Source organism: Balaenoptera ricei, chromosome 10 (genome assembly GCF_028023285.1).
Source record: "Balaenoptera ricei isolate mBalRic1 chromosome 10, mBalRic1.hap2, whole genome shotgun sequence".
NCBI lineage: Eukaryota > Metazoa > Chordata > Mammalia > Artiodactyla > Balaenopteridae > Balaenoptera > Balaenoptera ricei.
This window is the reverse complement of record NC_082648.1, coordinates 38,806,704-38,826,320: the sequence shown is the minus strand read 5'-3', so window position 1 is coordinate 38,826,320 and position 19,617 is coordinate 38,806,704. Positions and strand designations below refer to the sequence as shown.

Sequence of the window (19,617 nt, the reverse complement as noted above, 5' to 3'; positions counted from 1 at the left end):
ATCTAGATTCACTCTGGCTACAGAAAACAGATTACTCACCTGCGACCACATTCTGAATATTTACCAATATTTTTTAATATTAAGGCAGCTGTTAGTCGGATGTGTTTAGTTATTGGTCCCTCTTTTTCATCCTTAAAAAGGAGAAGAAAAGAAAAAGAATAAAGATCTAAATCACACAGTGTGCACACCTTTACAGATAAGGCTTTCAAGGCTTACTCACTGTAAAATCTCGAAAGACAAGGTTTCTTGATCCTCTCCTAAGAGCCATAAGGGCAGCACTGGGATGATTCACAATGGCCTTCTGTGCTCTAGGAGTTGAGCTTGTGCCCCCTACAGCTGGCTGCCTAAATTGACCAGAGAGAGAAAGAGATTGTTAACATGATGCTGCAGACAGACTGATAACAAATGACCAACCTGCCAACCCCTAAGGTGGTTACTATGAATCTCTGGATACAGGGTGAGTAAAAGCTCCCGTGGCCCAGCAGTAATATTTACTCTTGCGTCAGCCTAGGCATAAGGGCTCTTGGTATCAAGAAGTTTCAAGTCTTTTATTTTCCAATCTATCAACTTTAAAGCAAACAACAGATGTTCTGGTACAGCCCATACATAAATACAACATAGTATTTAAAGTTGTGAAGTTCACATCTTTGAATGCAATGTAAAGATGTTAACAAAGACTAGTCCACAATTTGAGCTGCAATTATATTTGCTAAACTGTACCTAGGAGTAAAATAATATTACCTGAGAATGTACTGGTATATGTATAGGTCACCCAGGAAAAGATAACCTAATATGATAATAATACAAAATTATGCCAACTACTACACTTCAAACTATTACTATGTTACATAATTTTTCGTCATTATTTACTAACTTCAATCAATTCTTTCAGTATAGCTCTACTGTCCTTTAGGAAAGATACAGAATGGAGGGACTGCAGAGATAGATTTTATATAAAATCAGATTTCAAACTACTCTAGGTTTCCTTCGCCAAGCAGAAAAATTGTATCAGTATCTGTTGTATTCTGGTGGGGCAGTAGTGGTGAGAGCACTGGCTCACAGTGAGGAAATCCTATTTCTGACACCGTAACTAGCTGCATGACTTTCAAGTTCAGTTTGCCCCTTTGTGCTTCAGGTTTTGCATCTGTAAAGTGGGGATATTTCTGGCACCTTTTTACATAAGTAAACTAATTCTGAATATTAAGTAAGTTAACATAAAAGCAATCTTTAAATTGTAAACCACTTTTTATCTATATCTACATATAGATGTCTGCAAGTAAGGATATCTATATATGGACACAGATAAAAATTATTATTAGATTTTATGTATAAGTGACAAAGATTTTTGATTGATTGTAACTGATATACCAAATATAAGTTCCTCCAAATTTGAGCAAAATCAAACATACTGCAACATACTCTTATAGGCTACATAATACACAGAAATTAAATACAGTTCACCCTTGAACAACACGGGAGTTAGGGGTACCCACTCTCTCTGCAGTCAAAAATCCGCATATAACTTTACAGTTGGTCCTCCATATCCACAGTTCCACATTTGTGGATTCAACCAACCACAGATGGTGCAGCACCGTAGTATTTACTGTGACAAAAATCCACATATAAGTAGATCCTCCCAGTTCATATCTGTGCTGTTCAAGGGTCAACTGTACAGTGAAAATTACAGAAAAAGATACTTGGCAGAAAAATGACTTTCTACTGCCTTTAGGGTAAAATCCAAACTCATGATTATGGCTTATGAAACTCTCAGCTATTTACTCCTCATTCTTTGGGTCTCAGTTTGGATGTGCTTTCTACCAGAAAGCCTTCCCGGGTCTCCTAGATTGGTTTAGGTGGGCTCTCACAGTGTCTTGTGCATATCTTCATTTTAGGACTTATTACACCATATAATAAGAATTACCTATACCTCTCATTGCATCTCCAGACTTGAAAACAGCAAAACATCTTGGTCACGTATACCTCGTGCTATACCTTAGTGCCTAGCACGTGGAATAAATAGTAATGGAGAGAATAAACAGTAATGGAATGAATAAAGTATGTAAGCAGCTTCTGTGTTCCTATACTTCCAGTTCTCTGTCTAGAATTTCAACTCTGTGAAGTTACACTATATCTTGTTCTTAGAAGTCCCTATGTCTGGCATAATGCCCAGTACACAGCAGTATCTCAATAAATGATGACAAATTAATTTATTTTCACATTATGAGAATTTAAAATACAGTTGTCCCTTGGTGTCCATGGGGGATTGGGTCCAGGATTCCCTGTGGATACCAAAATCCTGGAACCAATCCCAGGCAGACACCGAGCGACGACTGTATTTGCATATAACCTACACACATCTTCCTGTGTGCTTTAAATCATCTCTAGATTACTTATATACCTAATACAATGTAAATGCTATGTAAATAGTTGCCAGTGCATGGCAAATTCAAGTTTTGCTTTTTGGAACTTCCTGAAATTTTTTCTTTCCAAGTATTTTTGATCCCTGGTTGGTTGAATCCTCAGATGCCGAACCTGAGGATATGGAGGGCTGACTGTATTTTTTAGGTTACAGAGTGTACAACTAAAGGCCTCAGAAACAGAACAGGAAATGTTATGTAAATCTAATAAGGACCTTACAGGAATCTACAGCTAACTCAGAACTTGACTACAAGTGTGTGTTCATGAAATAATAGGTAAATGAATAACCATATAGTAAATGTGACATATACAATTTTATACTGGACCCTCACATGCCACCTTGGCCTCTCCTCAGGAGTAGCTGTAAGAATAAATCTCTTTGCCATTATCAAGTACACGTTCAACTACTCTCTCAAGGACAAAGAATCATATATTTATTTCCAGTTTACAAAGCATTTCTCATATATCATCTGTCATTACTTCCAATGACTTGTCTACATAGTGGAATCAAAATATTAGAGCTACAAGGTACTTACAGACCATGTGGTCCAGCCAAAATGAGAAGTGATTCCTAGGGCACTTACACAATTTGAACAGGGTCACACACATAGCTGGTTAATGGTAGAGCTGGACTACAACCCAGGTTTCCCATCTCCCGATACACTAAATCGCCTTTTATTACTAAGTTTTGCCTCGTTTCCTGATTTGTCTTTTTTTTTTTGTGCAACAGGAAGTAAACTCAGATTCCTTACTTGATAGAAGATTTCTGACTTCCTGCTTGTCCTGGTTCGTCTTGTTTTAATCCTGCAAGCAGGGCATCCTTTGAACAGTGTTTGTCCTTTTTGAGAAAGAGGAAGTAAAAAACACATGCATCAAGATCTTTAACACAACCAAATGAGTTACAAACCAAATAGAATTAAGAAAGTGTACCTGTAAGTGGGTAATGAAAGAAAACCTCTGTCGCTGAAAAGGCTCACAACCTTCCCAAAGACACTGCCCTGGATATACGTCCTTCCCTCCATGTTCAGTTGCTGCATGGTAGAAAACCTGTGAGGGGGTCTGAAACCACCTACAAAAAATAAAAGTAGTAGAAGTTTTCTAACACTTAGATATGTTCTTTAAAATAGAAAACCTGCTCTCCTAATACAAAAGCTCCAGATCAATATATAGAAATATTAAGCAAAATAGTGCAAACAAATTTCAAGTTCATTTCATTTCAAAGAATATTTTTTAAATTTCTGCTTATATTTAAAGCCAAATACTCAATTGTTCTGAACACTTCTGGTAATTTGTTTTAAGCTTAATGTTTCATTCTCAATTCCCTACCTTCAATGAAGGTCAGTTAAGAATCTCTTGAAAGTAAATAAAATTTCATTTTAAAACACAACAGAACATTATCTTATAAACAAATACCATACTCTTGTACTTTTAGAAGCTGCTCAAGCATTTATCAGATTTCATATTACATATAATAAACTCTAGCATATTCAATCTAAAAATCTAAATGCTACACATTTTGGTGATTCTGACTTTTTAGTTGAATTCACATTTTGTATGTCCATCCATGTTTAAGAAGTCATGTCTCTCATTTCTCCACCATCACATCCTACTCACTCCAGACCCTGAGGCTTAATATTAATAATACAAATGCCTGAGTGTGTCTGGCCAAGGACAGAAACCTGAAGAAAATCAGATACTATACTCCCTTGTTAATTAGAATACATGGTAATGAAAGAATACTGGAATCCAGACAGCAAAGAATACGTTAAAAGACTTCAATTACTAATTAGTAACTCAAATATTTGTACAGTCAATATCTTTGAAGTTTATGGCAGCTCTCTCAGGATCTAATTTTTTATGGATGTCAGATAAACATATCTATATTTGAGCCAATTTTTGATGTGGAGCACATATATATTTCAAATTAAAATTCCTTCAGGAAATGATAGGCATTTTAAAATAAATTTTAATCAAAAGAATTAAATACTGAATTATAAAAGACAAGGTCAAAAATCATTGTAACTGACATATTTCATACCATTTATATTCATCTATATAAATACTTACCAACAGTTTATTGTAAAACTATCATGGGTTCAAAGAATTAATATTAGTGTAGTGTGTTAAAGTGTCCACACTACCCAAAGCAATCTACAGAGTCAATGCAATCCCTATCAAAATTCCAATGGCATATTTCATAGAAATAGAACAAGCAAGCCTAAAATTTGTATGGAACCACAAAAGACCTCAAAAAGCCAAAGCAATCTTGAGAAACATGAAAAGCTGGAGGCATCATGTGCTGTGATCTCAAACTATATTACAAAGCTATAGTAATCAAAGCAGTATGGTACTGGCATAAAAACACACATAGATCAATGAAACAGAACAGAAAGCCCAGAAATAAACCCATATATAGTCAATTAATTTGTGATAAATATATGATAGAAAAAAAGGCATTGTCTTCAATAAGCAGTGTTGGTAACACTGGATAGCCACATGCAAAAGAATGAAACTGGACTGTTCTCTTATACCATACAAAAAAATTAACTCAGAATGGATTAAAGACTGGAATGTAAGGCCTGAAATCATAGAACGCCTAGAAGAAAACATAGGTGGTAAGCTCCTTGACATAGGCTTCAGCAATGATTTTGTAGATTTGATACCAAAAACAAAGCCAACGATAAGCAAAAATAAATAAGCAAAAATAAACAAGTGGGACCACATCAAACTAAAAAGCTTCTGCAAAGCAAAGGAAATGATCCACAAAATGAAAAGACAATGTACTGAATGGGAGAAAACATTTACAAATCATATATCTGATAAGGGGTTAATATCCAAAATATATAAAGAACTCATACAACTCAGCAGCAAAAACCCCAAAATTAAAAAATGGGTAGAGGTTCTAAATAGACATTTTTCCAAAGAAGACATACAGGTACATGAAAAAATGCTCAACATCACTAATCAAAACCACAAAGAGATATCAACTCACATCTGTTAAGATGACTACTATCAAAAACACAAGAAATAAGAAGTGTTCGTGAGGATATGGAGAAAACAAAACCCCTGCCCCTGTGCACTCTTGGTGAGAATGCAAATTGGTGTGGCCACTGTGGAAAACAATATAGAGGTTTCTCAAAATATTAAAAATAGAACTACCATATGATCCAGCAATTCCTGTTCTGGAAATTTATCCAAATAAATGAAGACACTAACTTGAAAAGAAATGTGCGTCCCCATGTTCACTGCAGCATTATTTACGATAGCCAAGATACAGAAACAACCTAAGTGTCCATCGACAGATGAATGGAAAGAAAATGTGGTATACACACACACACACACACACACACACACAGAAATATTAGCCATAAAAAAAGAACAAAATCTTGCCATCTGTGACTACTTGGATGGACCTCAAGGGAATCGTGCTAAGTGAAATATGTCAGACAGAGAAAGACAAATACCCTATGACCTCATTTAATATGTGGAAGCTGAAAAAAAGAAAAACAAAACAAAACAAGACAAACCCTCCTACTAAGCTCATCGGTAAAGAGAAGAGACTGGTGGTTGCCAGAGGCAGGAGACGGGAGGGCGGAATGTGAAATAGGTGAAGGAAGTCAAAAGGTACAAAATTCTAGTTATAAAATAAATAACTCATGGGGATGTGATTTTTTAAAAAGTTTACTGTGTAACTAAAATCAGTAAGTACATTTTTAGTTTTGGAATTTCTTTTACTTTTCAGTACTCATAATGCGATTTCATTAATATGAAATATATGACTGGAGTACAACTAGCTGTCACAAGAAAACAGTTCTTATTGTACTTTTAAGATTTTACCTAAATACTATTAATTTATTAATTGAAAAGTAAAATTGTTTACACACACACAGACACACAAACCAAAATCCAAATGTACTACTACTTGTCACTAGTCAAAATGGTATCTATCTTTAAACTATTTTGCAATACATTAAATGAATCAAGTTTATTTACAATACATAAAATTGATGAATTCACCAGTCACAAGAAAAAAGGACAAAGTTAGTACTTCTTTAGATCAATTTAAATTACTAAATATACACAACTCTGTGTGTGTGTGGTTTTAAGACAAGAATTTTTAAGTGCTCACTTTACCTGCCCAAGACAGAATCTATTATTTCCCTCTTACCTACTATGTTTCCCCTCATCCTAAGTGTATTTTCTCTTTATTCATCTAACTGTTCGAGTCATACAAACCTGTCTCTGACTGACTATGGTACAAGGTGAAGTTCTAAAATAGTGATGAAGTTGGCTACAGTGATCATATGAGGGTGGAGAGAAGTTAGGGATTCCAAATCCCCTAAGTGGAATATCTGGATTTAAAATGCTTAAATGTAATTTCAATGCAAAACAGTGAGTTTTCAGAACACTATGGATTTTTCTGAGATGGAGAAGAATAAGACATGAAATGGGATGTCACTACTGTTTACAAGTGTGTCTAAACAATCTTCCTGACTACTACCTTTCCATCAACAACCTACCCCAAGTCCCCCAAAACAAACAACATGTTCATTTAAAGAGATCAGAAAAATTCAAAAGAGCGACCAAATGAAAATAAAAATTCTCTGTGATCCAATTATCCAGACTGCTAACATTTTGGTATATATGCTTTAAGTCTTCTCTGTGTATATGTGTTTTTTAAACAAAACTGAGTCTGTTTTGTTTTTTTAATTGAAGTATAGTTGATGTACAATGTTGTGTTAGTTTCTGGTGTACAGCAAGTGATTCAGTTATACATATATTTATCCTTCCCCCATGCCCTTTCCCCTTTGGTAAACATAAGTTTGTTTTCTATGTCTGTGAGTCTAAGACTGGGTCTGTTACTGATACAATTTTATATACTGCTGCCACAGTATGGTTATATGGTGCCTTTGTACAAATTTAAAGAATACCTTCCTTAAGATTCTTTACTGCCATCTGCTGAAAAACTGTTGTAATAAATATACAATTTCTGGCATGTACAATCTGAAGGGTGCCTCCCCCCCTCCCCACACACAACTCTGGGGACACACAACCACAGGCAGAGGAAATGGGCAAATAACTTTTCTCTGAAACTCATTTTACTTACTGTTAATCTAGCTTCCAGGGTGGTTGGGGGGCTTAAATGTGATGATACGTGTAAAATTATTTGGCAAATAGTATGCCAACAATAAATTATCATCACGATCGTTATTACTAGTGGTAGTCATTGTAGTGGTGGCACTGGTAACCTCTTTTTTTTTAACCTTGCCCATCCGACTAATCATCTACTCTGAGATTCTTTCCCACAACTCCAAAACTGTCAAGCTTTGCTCAATAAAATTTAGCCCACCTCCAAGTTTATGGTCCCGATTATCAAGTGACTCTTACTATTACTCACAACTCATTTTATTAATTTCTGCTCCTAAAAACATTCCCCACAGAAACTGCTCCAAACTTTCACCTTTTGTTAAACACTGAACCTCAATCTTACTATTTTAGAGCTCATCTTCACCTGTATTAGTGTATAGGGACTTTCATATCTCTGAAAAAAAAAAAAGGTTATTACTGAAGGACCTTAAGTTACTCTACTAGAGCTTCCTTAACTTCCTTTTTCTATATATTAAATCTTCTGTCATTAATCATCTTTCCTTCCCTTGGATATTACCCAGAAGTAGTCACTGTTTCCAGAGTTAACTCCTTCACTTATACACTGGATGCTATTGTGTTCCTTCATAAACTACCTATTCTTTTGCATCTTCTATCTTTTCCTTTCTACTGAATCTTATACTTAAGTGTAACAATATAAATGCTACTCCAACTAAAAACAATAGAAACAACACTTTTTCTCTGATCCTGTTACTTTCACAAAAGACAGAAACTAGATTTACAATATTTGACAAAGTGATACAAAATTTAATACCTAATACATTTATTATAGTAACTATATCTGATGCTTTTTTTCTCAGTCATTGGCCATCTTTCAAAGATATATATTATTTTCAATTACATCATCAGTACAATTTATAATGGCTAGTCCCCTGCTCATTACGTAAATAACTGCAGCTAAAGCTCAGGATTAGCTTTTATGCTTTCACTGAAATCCCTTTCAGCCAAATTCCTTTTTTCTTTTATCCTAGTTAAAAGCTGTTTGGTTAAACTAAACAAGTTATTCACACAAGGCTACTAGGTGCAAGTGTCCTGATTCCAACTCCCCTAAGCAAACACTGAAGGTTAAATCACTTTCTACCAAAACTTTTAAAAGCCAAAAACCATTACTTTATTGGTGTAATCCATACTGTGATTATTATTGTCACTTTTCCTACCATCAAACACTTCCTTAGGCATCATGAAAACATAAGTGAAGTAAATGAAGCACACTTTTTCTACTACTTTAAGATTTTATTACTTAAAAGCCTGCAATCTATGCAAGGAGGTAATATATTAATAATACATTTTAAATGTTATGATATTTTAATAATTCACCATATGCAAAAGAACAGTTTAAAAGCAAACATCTCTATCTATAAAGCTAAGATTGTTTCCTTTGTCTTTAAAACATAACTAAAAGGGCTGAAAATAGCACTTCAGTTCAGGTCGTTTCATTTACAGTTTTCTTAATTGCTCAAGTTCTTAGCAGGCTATTTTTCTTTAATGACCAAAAAGTATTCCATATCCCTCTTAATAGCCCTCCTGCTGCAAAACAATTTAATTTGACTTAAAACATATGGGATATATATTTTGTAAGAAAATTTTAGCTTAAAAGCAAAGTGTACATTTAAATGTTAATAAATGCACATAAATGATATACCAAAAAATCTACACTGCAAACATATTTTAGGTTTTAAAAAAAGCTATATTATTAGTTGTAGAACAATTACCTTTTACGTCAACCCTTGACATCTAGTTGTTTTACATAGATAATATTCTACGGCAAAAGAAATATCAAAGGTACACATTATTTGTATTTAAAGATTTAGTAAAAAGCTGCTAAAACTTGGAGGTGGGGGAAGCCCAAACCAACAACTTTGCTGGGAGACTAAACCCAATTTTATTATATCCAGTTGTTAAAGTTCAAAATATAAAAAAAAGACAACTACTGGGAATTCCCTGGCGCTCCAGTGGTTAGGACTCCGAGCTTCCACTGCAGGGTGCACGGACTCGACTCCTGGTCAGGGAACTAAGATCCCACGAGCCACGCAGCACGGCCGAAAAAAAAAAAAAAAGGACAGCTATTAAAAGAAATTAGTTTATTGCTTTAACATAGGACTAAAAATTACAAGTGCAAACTGGACAGCCCAAAATCAGTACTTGTGTTCTTGGAAATTAAATGTTGCTGTTGCTACAGAAATGAATTCTCCACTCTCAGCTTCTTTGCCCCAGTCAGTCCAGATTCAAAGCCACAGATAGGAACGACTGACTGACTGGCTTAGCTACCAAAGGCAATGAGGAAAGAAGCAAGTATCTGGCCTATTGTCCTGCCTCCCAGTAACAATTTATGGGAAATATCTCAACCAAGGAAGGGGGTTCCCAAAGGAGGACAGCAAAAACCAACTGCCTTTGGCTCTGCCTCCTTTCCTCCTAATAAGTAATAATATCAATAATATTATAATAAAATATTAATAAAAGTAGTAATATTACTAAAAACTAACAGAGGAAAGGATTTCTGTATTTGTTCTTTGATCCTCTAGCACCAACTCCTACTAACCGACTGTTCTGTGATGTAGTCACATATTTTACACAGCAAAACAGACAACATATTCTCAGGGATCTTGTTTATATATGCTTTTAAAATGTGAACCCTCCACTAAAATCTGAATATGGGCTAAAATAATAGTTCACATTTGAAAAGTAGTACGGAAGTATATTTGCACAATTTAGGCATTACAATAATGTTATGCTTAATAAACTAAGCATGAGCTTGGAGATAAAAATGAATGGTGATGTGTGTTATTTGTGTGTTTTTAATGAGATAAATAAAGCACACAAATAAATTTGAGACTTAGGATACTTGCCTGAATTTCTTGAAAGCTATGACAGTATACCACCTCACACTGTTCTTGACAAAGCTGCACACAGTGTAAAGTACCTGAACTTCTGTTTGCTCAGGGCTTATTATGTATCTGGCATATTCACAAACATCATGTTATTTGAATTCTATGATGGCTCTCAGAAGAAGGCAAAACTATCCCCACTATACTGCTGAGGAAACAAGCTTTCAAGCTTTCTATAACTTTCTAGAGCCACAGAACTATGTGGCAAGAGCTGGGATTTGAAACCAGATATGTCTAACACCAAAGATCTGATATTTTTCTACTATACTAGAATACATAATTGTTTACTTGGATAATATGTATACATTCATTACTAGGTAAAAACTGAGGCACTACACTTTTATACACAGTATCTATTATGCTATAAATTTTTTCTGTTTTTAAAATGCTGGCAAATTCTGAAAGTATACTAGGCTTGAGATTAGCATTGGTACATAATTCTCCTTATTTTGTACACAGTTTCCAAAGAATAAATAAAGAATCTACAGGCTAGATTCTCACCCCAAGAAATTCTTTTCCTAAATATTTTAAGTAACAATGAAAAGGACTTCAACACAATTTGGCAAATTTGTCTCATGGTATATAACTTTTTGCTTTCAAGTACCATCTTTAAGTAGTCTTTGGTATTCAGTGTTTGGAAGAAGGAAGCAAGGTAAAAAACAAACAAACAAAAACCAAAAATAAAAAACAAACCAAAAAACAACTCTGTCATCAACTGTGGAGGAAATTGGGACTTTTCCTAATAATACTTTTTTATTTACGGCAGGTCAGTAGTTAAGGAACACAAGGAACACATACTCCTCAAACTAATGTTACCAAAAAAGACTATTACATGGAATTAATCTTACATTTATAAAGGCTTATTAGTTGTATTAGCAAAATACCCAGTGATTCTAGAGCTTTTACATAAAATATAAATGATTTTATAAATGTAAAAATAGCACAATGATGAACTGTTATCTTGATGGTTGAAAAGACACAATGCCAACAAACTAGGTCAGCAAAGAACTGTTGACTACATAATCAATCTAGTTAATCTTCATTCAATTAATGCACTCAACAAATATTAATTAAAAGCCTTTTATGTGCCAGATATTGTACTAATGTGAAAAAACTTCCAGAAGCCAAAGCATCAACCCTCTGAAGATATCTTCTGGTTTTATGACCACAAAATTCTGACAAAAGATGCTATAAAATGAATTTCATCTCCTATTCCATGTAACCCATCCTGTTGATCAATCTTATTGATTAATTTCAACTTAAACTGGCAACTTAACTGAAGTAAGCAGTCATTGATGAAGGCACAGTATCATGAATTACAAATTTCCACTCTGGATATCTTACTTATCAAATATTTTCAAATAATCAAGATGGCAGTTTCATATATCACACTCAACTGGTCTTTAGATACTTCTTTACATCAAACAAAATGTATAAAACTGCCATCAGTTTTTGTTAAATATTTCAATTTTTTCATTTTATTATTAAAAATGACTACAATATTTTTGAAATTTCAATTACTAGAAGAAATTAAAGATTTACCATAAATTTTGGATAATATTTCTAGACAAAGTAGAAGCACCTTTACTGAGAATACAAATTCTAGTACCTATAAGTTTTTGTAAGTTTTTATTTATTCATAGCATACAGTGAGGCTGGTGGTTGTTGTTATTATTTTCTATTATTTCCCATGAGACCAACAGTTATTTAAACTTCACCTTGATACAAAAGTATTATTCAGGCTTGTATAGTAGGAGTAATAAAACCTATGTTAGAATCTTTAGGAGGAACTGCTACTGCATAAGGTTCCGTAGGAACCCAGTAATTTGAACCTCAGCATCACTTGAGTAGATTCCAGGGTGGTCAGGGAATACTGATTTTATTAGTACAAATATTAGTCCCTGGTTCCTAGACAGAACGGTTTCCCTGTTGGACATGTTTGTTTAGAATAAACTTGAGATTCTTTACATTTCTGGTTTGACTTTTAATGATGGAATTCTAAATAGAAAAACAACACAGACTATGTTCCTCCCAAAGGTAGATTAATTTTCGCCTTTTCAGTAGCAATTATTAACTAGATATCTATGAGGAAAAGCATATTCTAAAAACGTGGCTTTCAAATATCTTTATAGCAGTAGAACCCATTGTGCAAACAAAATATGACTTAAAACCCCTATACATAAGGCAAAAAGCAGAGATCCTATTGTTGAGGTAAGTTGGAGGGGCTCTCTCAAATTTCTCCTTTATCCCGACACTGCCCATTCAAAGAACACTGTGGCCAAGAAATACAGTACTGAAAACAATGAATGTAAATTCCTGGCTACCCAGAGGTATTGAGTGCTTTCGCCAACTACACAGAATTAAAAAAGCAGTTCATAGGTGTTTTTTATTACAGGGAATTTTGGGGGTTATCCTTTCTTTGAAAAAAAAAAAAGACAAAATATAATCATACATTGTTTATATATTTCAATTATAAACTGATGTTAACATCATGCTGACAATATATTAGTAAGAATAAAGATAAGAATAAGGACCTCTAGTTTCTGCTCATACATATAAAGAGCTTGGAAGCTGTCACTCCCATCCTCAGAACAAGAAAAAAGCTGAACAAAATGAAAATTAACAACTCTTCTTAAAATATCAGAGAACTGAGGTCACAAGGCAAACTGTTTCCCTGAAAACTAGACATACAGTTGAATACAGAGAAACACAAATAACTGCTTAAGTCAATAACTGGTAGGAGTACTGAAGCAGGAATTGATGGAGACCCAGTATGGACTATATTGAAAGGCAAAAAATCCTGAAGGGCCAGTCTCTGGGGAAAGCCCACACTTTTGTGAGTTTTATTTCCAGGGACCGTAGCAGGTTCTCATGGTGAAGACGAGAACAACTCCCTAGCACTTCCAACAGGGAGAGTGAGAAAGTAACATTTTAAAATATGCCCAGGGTGTTCTTTTCTCCTTAATTAAGGCCTGCTCTCAAGAAAAATTACTTTACCAGAGCCTAATCTGACCAAGGGGAAGAGCAATCAGAAAACTTGAGCCCATTTAGACTCCCTGTCTCACATAAGGGGAGAAAAATAAAGGCTAAGAAACTCTTCCCAAAGTCATAGCCCCTAGACTCAAATCCACTTAAAAAAAAAAAAAAAGGTGAAATTTAATCATGAGATTATAGAATGCTTTCCCTCCCCAATACCTTATCAGCACATCAACAGTGCTCCGGTATAGTGACTGTGGATTACAACGGAGAGAGCTCTAAGTAAGATACAGACTCTACTTTAAAAGGAGAATCTAAGGAAACCCAAACACAAGCGCAAACATTAAACACAGCATAACTCCTTGCTAGATAAACATAAAACTCACACTAAAGGTCTATTTACCTTAGTTCCTATTAACCGATACGTGTCCAGCTTTTAACAAAAACTTATAAGGCATGCTAGGTGTTAAAACAAAACAAAACAAAAACCACAGACTTAACATACAATACAAGCATCAGAGCCAGACTCAGACATGGCAGAGATTTTGGAATTATCATCCTGGGAATTTAAAATGATTATGGTTAATATGCTAAGGCTCTAACGAAAAAAGCTGTAATATGCAAGAAGAGAATGTAAGCAGAGAAATGAAGATACTAAGAATCAAAAGGAAATGCTAGAAATTAAAAAAAAAAAACTGTAACAAATAAAGGATGCCTTTGATAAAATCATCAGTGGACTGCACATGGTAAAAGAAAGAACTGGTGAGCTTGAAGATATGTCAATAGAAACTTCCCAAACTGAAGAATATAGACAAAAAAGAATGAAAAAAAGGGAAACAGAACATCCAAGAACTGGGAGACAATTACAAGAGATGTAACATATGTGTACTGGGAATGGCAGAAAGAGGAAAGAGAGAAAAAAACAGAAGAAATATTTGAAATAAGAATGGCTGAGAATTTTCCAAAATTAATGACACACCAAACCACAGATCTAGGAAACTCAGAGAACATCAGGTAGGATAAATGTAAAAAACTACACTTAAGCATATCATATTCAAACTGCTAAAAGTCAAGGACAAAATATCTTGAAAGAAGACAGAGGGGAAAAAAAACACCTTACTGATAGAAGAACAAGGATAAGATTATACTGGATGTCTCTTGAGAAACCCTGCAAGCAAAAAGAGTAGAGTGAAATATTTATAAAGTATTGAAAGAAAAAGACTCACCAACCTAGAATTTTGTGTCCACAAATTGTCTTTCAAAAGTGAAGGAGAAATAAAGACTTTCTCAGACAAACAAAAACTGAGTGCATTTGCACAGCAGACCTGCCTACAAGAAATGTTAAAAGAAGTTCTTTAGAGACAAAGAAAGTGGTAGAGGTCCAAAATTCAGCTCTATATAAAGAAAGGAAGGGTGTTAGAGAAGGAACAAATGGAGGTAAAATATTTTATACTTCTTATTCTTAACTGCTTATAATAGAGGAATGTTTGTTCAAAATAATAGGAACAATGTATTTGGTGATTATAGCTTTTGGATAAGTAAAATGAATGACAGCAATGGCATAACGGACACTAGGAAAGAAGAATACTCTGTTACAAGGTACCTAAAATACCCATGAAGCCATATATTGTTGTTTGAAAGCAGACTTAGAGTAGCTGTAAATATATATTTCAAACTCTAGGACAACCATAAAAAATTTTCAAAGAAGTATAATTGGTATGGTAAGAGAGATGAGAAAATGGAACCATATAAAGTACTCAATTAAAACCAAAAAAGCAGAATAACACGGGCAGACAAAAGAAACGAAAGCAAGTGAAATAAATAGAAGACATTTACAAATACGATAGACATTAATACAACTGTATCAATAATCACTTTAAATATGACTGGTCTCAATACACTAATTAAAAGACAAAGACTGGCAGAGTAAATAAAAAACAATCTGTGGTTAAATAAAAAGACAGAGATAGACTAAAAGTAAAGGGAAGGAAAAATATGTACCATGCTAACACTAATCAAAAGAAAGCTGGATTAATTACATTAGTTTCAGAAAAAACAGACTTGAGAGCAAGGATATTACAAGGGACATTATTACATAATGGTAAGGAGGTCAATTCTTCACAAAGACAATTCTTAAGGTATGTAATCCTAACACAAGGTGCATCAAAACATGAGGCAAAATCTGATAGAACTGCAAGGAGAAATAGACAAATCCACCTTTATACTTGGAGACTTCCACACACCTCTATCAGTAATTGACAGTTCCAGCAGGCAGAAAATCAGTAAGGATGTAGTTGAATTAAACAGCACCATCAGTCAGTTGGATCTAATTGACATTTATATAATACTTCACCCAACAATAGCAGAAAATACATTTTTCTCATGCTTACATGAACATTCACCAAGATAGACCACATTCTGGGATAGAAAACATACCTTAACAAATTTAAAAGAATAGAAACCGTAAAAAGTATGCTTTAAGATCACAGTGGAATTAAACTAGAAATCTCTAACAAAAGGATAGCTGAAATATCCCCAAATATTTGGAGATCAAACAACAAACTTCTAAAATATTCTAACTAAATGAAAATGAAAATACAACTTATCAAAATTTGTGGGATATAGCTAATGCAGTATACAAAGGGAAAGTTATAGCATTAAATGTATGTATTAGAAAAGACAATCTAAAATCAATAATCTAAGCTTCCATCTTAGGAAACTAGAGAAAGAAGAGCAATGTAAACTCACAGCAAGCAAAAGAAAAGAAAGAATAAAAATCAGAGCAGAAATCAATTAAATGAAAACAGGGAATCAAGAGAGAAAATCAACAAAACCAAAAGCTGGAAGAGATAAACCTCTAGCCAGCTTAAAAAAGAAAAAAAATGAGAGAAAACACAAATTACTAATACCAGAAATAAGAGGGGAGCTCTAGCTACTGACCCCACAGATATTAAAAGGATAATAATAATATTATAATATTATAATATTGTGAATAACTTTATGCCACAAATTTGGTAACTTAGATGAAGTGGACCAATAAAAGACACAATCTGCCAAAACTCACACAAGGATTAGTAGATAACCTGAATAAGCCTGTAATTATTCAAGAAATTGAATCAATAATTAATAACTTTCCAAAAAGAAAAAAAGAAAAAAACGCACTAGGCCAAGATGGTTTCACTGCTGAATCCTACCAAACATTTAAGGTAGAAATGATACCAATTCTCTATGACGCCTACAAGAAAATGGAAGCAGAGTGAATACTTCCTAATTCACTCTATGAGGCTAGCATTATCCTAGTATTAAACTCACACAAAGACAGAAAAACTAGACTAGTATCTCTCATGAACATAGATGTAAAAATCATCAAGAAAAACATTCACAAATCAAAGCAAACAATGTATAAGAAGAACTATATACTAATGAAAAATGAATGATGCACTTTTTCACTGTGGGCCCCCCTACCCTGCTCTACTCCTTTGCTGAGCCACTGAGGCCAATTGTGAGAGCACTGAATAAATATCTTGAGCAAAGCTGGGAAAAAAATTATTTATTTTATTTATTTATTCCAGGTATGGAAGGCTGGTTCAATATTCAAAAATTAATTGATGTAATCCATCACATCAATAGCCTAAAGAAGAAAAATCATATGATTATATCAATAGATGTAGAAAAAGCATCTGACAAAATCCAACACCCATGGCTTACTAGGAACTTGGCGAACAGCCCAATTAAAAAATGAATTAAATCTAAATAGGCACCCCACCAAAGAAGATATACAGATGGTAAATAAGCATATGAAAAGATGCTCAACATCTTTTGTCATTAAGGAAATACAAATTAAAACAGAGATACAGAATGGTTAAAATTGAAAAAACTGACAATATCAAACGAGGATGTGGAGCAACAGGAACTCTCATTCATTGCTGGTGGGAATGCAAAATGGCAGAGCCACTTTGGAAAGCAGTATGACAGTATCTTACAATGCTAAACATAGTCTTACCATATGATCAAGCAATTGTAATCCTAAATATTTGCCCAAATTAGTTGAAAAAGTATGTCCACACAAAAACCTGCACACAAATGTTTATAGTGGCTTTATTTATAATTGTCCCAAACCAAAATGTCCTTCTATAGTTGAAGGGATAAACAAACTGGTACATCCAAACAATGGAAGATTATTCAGCAATAAAAATAAGCTATCGGGCTTCCCTGGTGGCGCAGTGGTTGAGAATCTGCCTGCCAATGCAGGGGACATGGGTTCGAGCCCTGGTCTGGGAAGATCCCACATGCCGCGGAGCAACTGGGCCCGTGAGCCACAACTACTGAGCCTGAGCGTCTGGAGCCTCTGCTCCGCAACAAGTGAGGCCGCGATAGTGAGAGGCCCGCGCACCGCGATGAAGAGTGGCCCCCACTCGCCGCAACTGGAGAAAGCCCTCACACAGAAACGAAGACCCAACACAGCCAAAAATAAACATAATAAATAAATAATAAATAAAAAATTAAAAAAAAAAAAAAAAGCTATCAAGCCACAAAAGACATGGAGGAACTTTAAACACATATTGTTTAGTGAAAGAAGCCAGTCTGAAAAGGCTACATACTGTATGATTCCAACTATATGACACTCTGGAAAAGGAAAAACTATACAGAGATAGTTAAAAAAAAAAAAGAAAGAAAGAAAATCAATAGTTAGCAGGGGTTAGGAAGGGAGGCAGTGAGGACAAATGAATAGGTGAAGCATAGAAGATTTTCAGGTGGTAATAGTATTCTGTAAGATAATATAATGGTGGATACATGATATCATGCATGGTCAAAATCCACAGAAGTTACAACACAAAGAGTGAATCCTAATGGAAACTATGGACTTAGTTAATAATAATGTATAAATACTACTCATCAATCATAACATATGTACCACACGAATTCAAGTGTTAATATTAGTGGAAACTGCACAGGGAAGAGGGAGTATATGAGAACTCTCTGCACTACTAGCTCAACATTTTCATAAATCTAAAACTGCTCTAAAAATAGTCTATTAAATTTTTTTGAAGAAACAAGATAAATATTACCACTCTATTATTATATAACTGTTCTGGAAACATTAGATATTATAATTGGATGAGAGGACAAACTAAGAGGCATAAATACAGAAAACAACCACCAGTTAAAAATACAGTAGAAGTTAAGATCATTTATGGTTAACAAGAAAAAAGAACTATAACTAGCAATAAACTTAATAACGTTGCAGGATTTATGTGAAGAAAATGTTAAAGCTCTACTGGGGTGAAAAAGACTATAATACCATGGGATGATACTTTTTTCTTGCAAGGAAAAAAATCAATACTGGAAAAATATTCACTACCTAAAAACAAACAAAAATACCTATTCACTAAAAGGAATTAAAATGAAAATCCCAACATGCTTTCCTGGGGGGATCTCTGGAAACATTCTAAAGTTCATTTGAAAGGATAAATATCCGTGCACGTATCAAGTCTGATTTATACATCACTCTAATTTCGAAACCTAACACAGTGCCTGGTGCAAGGTAAGTGCTTGAAACAATAATGAGAAACACAGAAAAAGAAAATTAGGAGGCAGAACTTGCCATCCAACATCAAAACTGAAAGTGACAGTATGATAAGGACAGAGACCACTGGGATAACAAGTAATTCAGAAACAGGAAAAGCATACAGAAATTTAGTACATATCGAGGGTGGCCATTCGAATGCCTAAAGGAAAAATGCACTCATCAATATGTTAGTCATTTGGAAAACAACAGAGTTAGATTCACACTTCACTTTATACATGAAACTAAATTACAGATGGATCAAAAAAAATATTAAAGTGCAGGCAGCAACAAAATGTGTATTTTATGATCTAAGCATTGAGAAGGTCTTTCTAAACATGAAATAAAAACCATTAGTTTTTCTAGTCTGTCCACTGAAAAGTCCTAGAAGCAATAACCAACTTAAAAGCAATGGGTACTCCCTGAAGCCTAGACTAAATATCATTTCCCATTAAGAGACACCAGACGTCCCTGGAGAAATAGTTGATTCCCCATATGGGGCAGGAAATATACATGTTAAGTCTGGAACATTTCATCTAACAGAGAGCAAGGAAGCTACCAAAGACATATTAAGATCACAACCAGCTTGAAGAGGCCTTCACTGGC

At 34.3% G+C, this 19,617-nt stretch overlaps 1 protein-coding gene across 2 annotated transcripts in view; it reads right to left on the bottom strand.

The window, feature by feature from the left end:
- The window catches only part of ARID2 (AT-rich interaction domain 2), a 169,612-nt gene that overhangs the window by 11,044 nt on the left and 138,951 nt on the right, over positions 1–19,617 (bottom strand). For both annotated transcript variants that reach the window (XM_059935721.1, XM_059935722.1), the window contains exons 17-20: positions 3,349–3,487; positions 3,171–3,256; positions 221–344; positions 40–131 (exon numbers count right to left, since the gene is read on the bottom strand). In XM_059935721.1, the coding sequence (XP_059791704.1) occupies positions 40–131; positions 221–344; positions 3,171–3,256; positions 3,349–3,487 (441 nt within the window). The remainder of the gene's footprint in view (positions 1–39; positions 132–220; positions 345–3,170; positions 3,257–3,348; positions 3,488–19,617) is intronic.